Source organism: Cephus cinctus, unplaced genomic scaffold (assembly GCF_000341935.2).
Source record: "Cephus cinctus unplaced genomic scaffold, Ccin1 Ccin1_scaffold0401, whole genome shotgun sequence".
NCBI classification, from domain to species: Eukaryota; Metazoa; Arthropoda; class Insecta; order Hymenoptera; family Cephidae; genus Cephus; species Cephus cinctus.
Window position 1 is genome coordinate 429,753 of NW_014333085.1, and position 6,509 is coordinate 436,261.

General features: G+C 45.4%; 1 protein-coding gene across 9 annotated transcripts in view; it reads right to left on the reverse strand.

Moving 5' to 3' along the window:
• Positions 1 to 6,509, reverse strand: part of LOC107267329 (trehalase) — a 23,983-nt gene that overhangs the window by 11,472 nt on the left and 6,002 nt on the right. The window contains exon 1 of one of the 9 annotated variants that reach the window (XM_025084715.1): positions 4,103 to 4,494. The exons of 7 other annotated variants lie outside the window; for them this stretch is intronic. Coding sequence is in view for 1 of the 2 variants with exons in the window: in XM_015738883.2 (XP_015594369.1) it covers positions 3,848 to 3,852 (5 nt within the window). In the remaining variant the exon portion in view is untranslated. Of the gene's footprint in view, positions 1 to 3,847; positions 3,868 to 4,102; positions 4,495 to 6,509 lie in introns of those variants that run through there. One more of the 9 variants, XM_015738883.2, reaches the window with a different exon arrangement.

Consider the following 6,509-nt stretch of genomic DNA (forward strand, 5'->3'; position numbering starts at 1 on the left):
GGGGGGGGGGGGAAGGGGGAGGACGTTGCGTCACGCAGGAAAGAAGAGCGACACGGCAGAAGCAGAACGGTGACGCTGAGGACGAATCGAACAATGTAAAAATGGCAGTCAGCTGAGCCAAACGCCCGATCAGCTGGCCAGCTGCAATACTCGATGCGTCAAGCAATGTCATCTCAGAGTCACGGGAGTCACGGGAGTCACGCAAGCTATCAAAGACAAAAAATGATGGAAAAGTGATGAGCAATCGTCCCCCACTCGGGACTAGAATAATCCAATAAATGTTTAACTGCCGTGCAGCGAGAAACGATCGTCTAACCTATGCCACTTGAAAAAATGACATTTGCCCTTTGGCCAAATTCAAACAGGTTTTTTTTTGTTAATCAATGATTCGGGCCAGCGTATTTGCATGTAGGAGCGTTTGCGCCTGAACGCGGTTGCCAGTCAGTGGAATATTTTCGGTCCAGTCCCGTAAGACGTTATGTAAATCTCTTGGCTCTCTCTCTCTCTCTCTCTCTCTCTCTCTCTTCCTCGTTCCGTCATCTTGCCCACAATTCCTTTCGGCCTTATCCTAGCTCGGCTATAAAAACCTCCCGTACGTCGGGCAAAAGTTAATCATTCGAAACTGATGCGTGTCGTTGAACTTCGAAAGCAACGAACTGTTTATTCGATTTTTTCTTACCTTTCCAATCTTCATTTGTCTAACGTTAAAAACTAGTCTGAGAGGAGGAAGGAAAAGCACAATTTTTCTTCGAGAGAGTTTCCGAGTGTCAGCTACAAATTTAGAGCTCTTCGAGCGCTCTGACCTTCTCTGAGGTGATCACTGACCTAATCCCGAATACTCTATGCGTCGAGAAGACGGTTCGAGCATCGTATAATAGTAACAGGCATTTTTATACGTTAGAGAGTCATTTAGGACATATTAACTTTTGAAGATTCAAAAATGAATCATAATGAAAATAGTATAAAAAAAAGTTTACCTTCCGGGTCACAAGTCATTAAGATTCCCTGCATGGAAATCAATATATCTAACATTTACATATACTAACCGAACGGACACTGATTTTGAACCTCTGTCTCCCGGGCTACAGGGCAAATCACCAAAATTTAGCGTAGCTCGTACCTGAGTTATAATTAAAGACATAACGTATAAATTTTATCCTGAAATAAACGTTATCCTGAAATTCATTAATAGCAAAAGCACAAATATTGCGGATTCCTTTAATATTCGGGGCATCGCAGAAGGAATCGTCCGGTACAGCCGTTCGCTCCCGCACCTTTTGTCCTTAAGGACGCTGTGGCCACCCAACAAGTCCCTACGATTAATATCTGAACCTGCTATGTCAATTTACAAGATTCCACAAATAATTGGCCCGTTCAACGTTTTCTTAACTATAAGGTATTTCTGTCTCGATCGGAATCGACTCATCGTTCGAGTCGCGATCTAATTCCTCGAGTTGAACGCAAGAGGAAATTTTTGAAATTGCAGCACGCGAGGGAGAAAGTACTACGGGCTGTGCGTTAAATTGGTGATTTAGTCGCGCCGAAACGAGATGAGACAACGATCGAGAATTAGCGAAGAACGTCAAGGGGGGAGAGAGAAACGGGATGCGACACGAATGGTAATGCGTTGTTGGCGTTCACTATTACCAACTCGTCACTCGAGGAGGTTTGCATTGTCATAATCAGGGACGTTTCAAGTACAATCATTCTATTGGTTATTTTTAGCTGGAAATGGGTCGTACGTAGGGCTCAGGAGCGTAAGGGAGCATTGTACAGCGCGCAGACAGTTTAACACGCTCACCAGGCACTTTGTCCTTATGGGTTTCATTAGCGAACCAGCAGCAAACCTAAAGTATCAGTTGTCCACGTATTCTTATCGTATGCGCTCATAGAGACGCAAGGGCAACTGAAAAACCGATCAATATTAATACGGAATCCCATTAGAGAGGATTGCGATGCTACCAACCAGCTACTAATTGCTTCTTTCTGCATCGGGCAATTATTCGAACAATTCCTAATGAAGCTGGGATTGAATGAGATAAAAAAAAAGTGTCGTTTGCGCAATCGACCGCTTACGTCTTGTCTCGTTAGTCATAACTCTCTTACATTCTGAGTTACAGGGAAAGGAGAGGCGAGGAGAGACGAGGGCTCTCTCTCTCTCTCTCCCTCGCTACCGCCGGAAGTTTCTGGGCCTCGTGTGCTTCGTCCGGGCTTATTCAAGCGAAACGCATCAACTGCCTGCAATTAACCGACCCATTGATTTGATTTCAATCGCAGAACCAACTCGGCTGCTGCTGCCTTCTTACTGAATATTCCTCTTTTAAAAAACAGGCCATTGCTAGTGCGCAAATACATAGCATCGCCAGGAATCACTCTCTCTCTCTCTCTCTCTCTCTCGATCTTCCTGATCTTCTTCATCCGCACGACTGTTCTTTAGATTTTTGTATTATCCATCAGAACGGAGACGCGTATCTGTCGAATCGCCCCACCTAAAAGCTCGAACTGTCTTTGCGTCATTTTTTGTTTGCAGCATTCGAACGGACCAACTATTATTTCGCAACGGTCGTTCGAGTGACTGCGCCGCTAACAATAAATCCTCGTGCGCCGGGAAAGTCTGGCGGACGGTCGACCCTTAGAATCGATACGTCGAAATTTCTATTCGATTGTTCTGGTCTTTCGCCATAGACTTGGACCCCATGGAGGATTTCTTGCTCGAAGCCGCTCGAGAACCGAGAACCGAGAGCCCCGCTTTCGAGTTTCTAGTAATTCGTACTTATTAATATAGGAGCTGCTCTCCGTCTCTGCGTCACGAGCTCAACGTCAAGGGAAACTCTTCGGAGCCCGAGCGTGTCCACCACCACCCCATCCTTCGGAGTTATTTCGGACTGTGACAGGCACCACCCGTTAACGAGTCTCTTCTAGTTGACGCGAGCGCCGCCATCGTCGCCGCCATCGCCGCTGCCGCCGCCAGACAGGTCGTGACGCGCGCACAGCACGAGTCAAACGTAGGAGCACATACGATCGTCCATGGCTCGGTGTGTGCCACCTATGTTAAGCAGTCAGGAAAATACCGCGCAATTGTCAGTACAGCGCAAACGTACTCGCGTATTACGTTACCTAGGACTCTCGAGACTATAGAGAACTATAATCCAAGGCCAAGTTTTTATGAGAATTACATAACTCAAGGTACGTCGCGCGTCAGCAAACAGTATGTCTAGATGCGATATGCGCTGTATTCCACACTCCTGAGAGATACGTTAAGGACTGAGTTCTGTGCATGGGCTGTGCATGGGCTGTGCAGCTACCATCAGTAAATGCGTTACGTAATTACTTGAAAATCCAATAAACTGGATACACTAATGAAAAAGAATGCAACACGGGCAAAATACTATCACTGCGAGTAAAGAGCAGTCGGAATTTGGAAAAGAAATAGCCAGAGCCATATTCTTAGGAAAAGGATGGGCCGAAGCTACCGGGGAGAACGCGACCATTCGTTCTCTGATTCGTTCCTTTGGATTTTCGTCTGTACGCCTAATCTCTTGTAGTTTACATAGCAACGAGTTGACCTCTTTCGTGACGCAATCGCCCACCAAGTATCGTAGGATTGAGGTGTGCTAATCTTTGGCGAGTCGTGCGGTAGCGTCTTCTCGTAAAAAAAAAGATATAAAACGTATCGAACCGCTTCCGGTGCTCGTACTTTTTCGCGTACATGAAGCACGTGTGGAAAAAAGTTAAATATTTAATGCATTGAGCCGATTGAAAAATTCTCAAATGTTTCTACTATTGATTATCGTTTTTGTACGGGAAAAACGTAATGCGACATGAAAATGTAGGAGGATAAACGTACTTCATTCGAATGTAGAGAAACTGCAGAATTTACATGGCCAGGATAAAGTCAAGGTCGCAAGCGAACCGATAAGGCCTGTTCGACCGGTTCGACTGCACTTTGGCTTGCTCGGTCGCAGTTCATTTTGCTAAATCAGAAATAAATCTCAAAGACAAAGGCGAATAACTTAGTGACAAGCGGAAGGCTAATTAAAATCCCATTATGATAAATTTCAACCGATTAACTATAATAGATTCACAGCACTCTCGATGCTACCTCTTATGCACCTTCCATCTCCTGTCCTCTGAACAGGCACTTCTGTACTTTTCCAGGCTCGAACGTTGCTCGCGCGCGGCTGCTACTGTTCGTCCTTACATGCTACTCTCCTCATAGGAAAAACTTGTGATCGTCGATGCGTCCACGTGAAATACGTGTTCGCGCGTCTGTCCTGCCATCGCTCCAGGCTCTGGCACAAAGTGCCTGGAGTCTTGAGGGCGCCTGAGAGGCTGAGCCAAGTCGGCAACTCCGTCGGTAACCGACGATCCAGCCAGGACGTTTCTTGTATCGACCACACGAAACTATGTGCCTCTTCATGAGCCACTTAGCCACTTTGCTGACTCGGTGGATAAGCGCAATGCGCACAGCGAACGAGCACACTACGCGTCACATTGGTAACTACAAACTTCTCAAACTAAAGTCTCCTCTGAGTCGCTAGGAGTCAAGAGAACCGGAAATTTGGCCAACAATCATTCGAGCAAGCGCAAGGTTAAATTTAACGTGCATTTTCCTCCTTATTTCCCACTCACGTTAGATTGTCTTACGTGAAACATTATGCACGCTCGAACCTTATGGAGTCAGTCATGAAAATCGTCAATAACGCGAGCTGCTTATTCTCATGATTTCGAAGCTGTAGGACAAATTGATGTCCGAAAATCCAAAAATGGTGACCTGTGACAGATCTGGCATCCGAACCTTCAGGTTTAATTTCTCCTTGAATTCCCGATTAATCGTCGTGAAAATGATTTCTGACGTGCCGGATGTCTTGTCAATCGCGCTTTTAAATAAAACGTCTGTCATGTTCGTGCTGCTCACTTACTATTTCTTTTAACGAGAATAATTTCGATACGGTCGTACAAGGTCTACCGATCACTCGACGGTTTCAACTCGACTCAGGAGAAACAGTGCAGAGAGAGCATGTAAGCATGCGTGTTTGATTGGTCATTTGATCGTAAATCCTACACAACAGTTCAAGAATTCGACCGATCGAACGCGTTTGCTTCCTCAGCGTTATTTCCGCTGAACGCGCAGCTGTTGAAACCAGATGTCAAAACTGCCAAACGGTCGAAGAACAAATGCCAAGTGACCCTTAAGAATGACATACCAATGTTATGTACACATTTCGCATGACTGGGGAGATCGTAAAGAGCACAAAGTACATGACATAAGTGCAGCTTGGCAGACGAAGCTGTGAAAGCGCCTCAAAGCTTACAAACGAATTGACTCTCTCACAGGTGCGAGATAAAATTGTCCATTTAAGTGGCGAAAACACTTTCGTACGACGTTGGAAATGAAACTGCTATCCGGCAATGCGGTGTATCCCGAGATCTCAAATAATAGGATTTTTTCCCGAAAGAAATCGGTAGCAAGCGCCTTAAGGTACCTTTGAAAGTAAACCTTGAAAGCGTGTTGTTCGGGGGATATACATATACATTTCGAAAGAGTAGGGCCCAGTTTCACACGTAAAACTCTACACGGGCCAACCTTGCACGGAATAAGGGCGGATTGCCATTTCTCCGGTTTCTTGCTTTGACAACTGTGTATGGTTTTATTTTTTTTTACCAGGAACAAAATAGCGAATGAGGCTCCTTGCGCTAGCTGCTATAGTTTACACGACATGGAACTTTTTAATGGCAAGTGGGGAGGGCAGTACATACAGTTATCTCTAGACCGAGAAACAAACAAAAATTGAAGAGCGGTAAATATCGATATCTCAATTACTTCAAGAGATATACCCGAGTGCGATCTTCTCTTATTCCGCGTGGAGTTGCCCCATGTATAATTGGGATTCTTCCATTGCGAATCTCGCTCCCAGTAGTTACTCACAGTTAGCAACGAAATTGTCAGTACCGGCAGATCGCAGGATGATCGTGACGTCGTCAGTGACTTCAGTCTTTTTTTTTATTAGTGACAGCGAGAAGCTTTCAGCCGAGACGAAGCAGAGGGAGCACTGTGCTCGAGTGAGGTTAACCGGCCGTATCAGACGTCGGTATTGCAGGAATCTTGGACGTGTCAACTTAAGAATGCCGAGCACGGTCGATAAATTCTGGGAACACAGCCGAAGGTGTTGTTACACATGAATAAATGGAGTCATCGTTATCGAAGCTTATTACTGCTTTACACAGTTATTGGTAGAATCGGTAGAAAAAGGTTTCAGCCATTTTTCAAGGCTTAACCATGTTTCAATGTTCTTGACTTGTCCCAAATACGTTTGGCAAAAGGCCAACGAATGTTCAGGGATATTTAGTTAGCGCGGGTTCAGGATCAATCGGTCGTCTACTGCATTACGAAGGGGAATCGTAGGAGCGCTTGACAAATAAAATCATTAAGCAAAACTACGCAACGTGGATAGTTCCATCGCGTAGAGTTGACGTCAGAGACGATGGATTCTGAAACGACGCCCCCC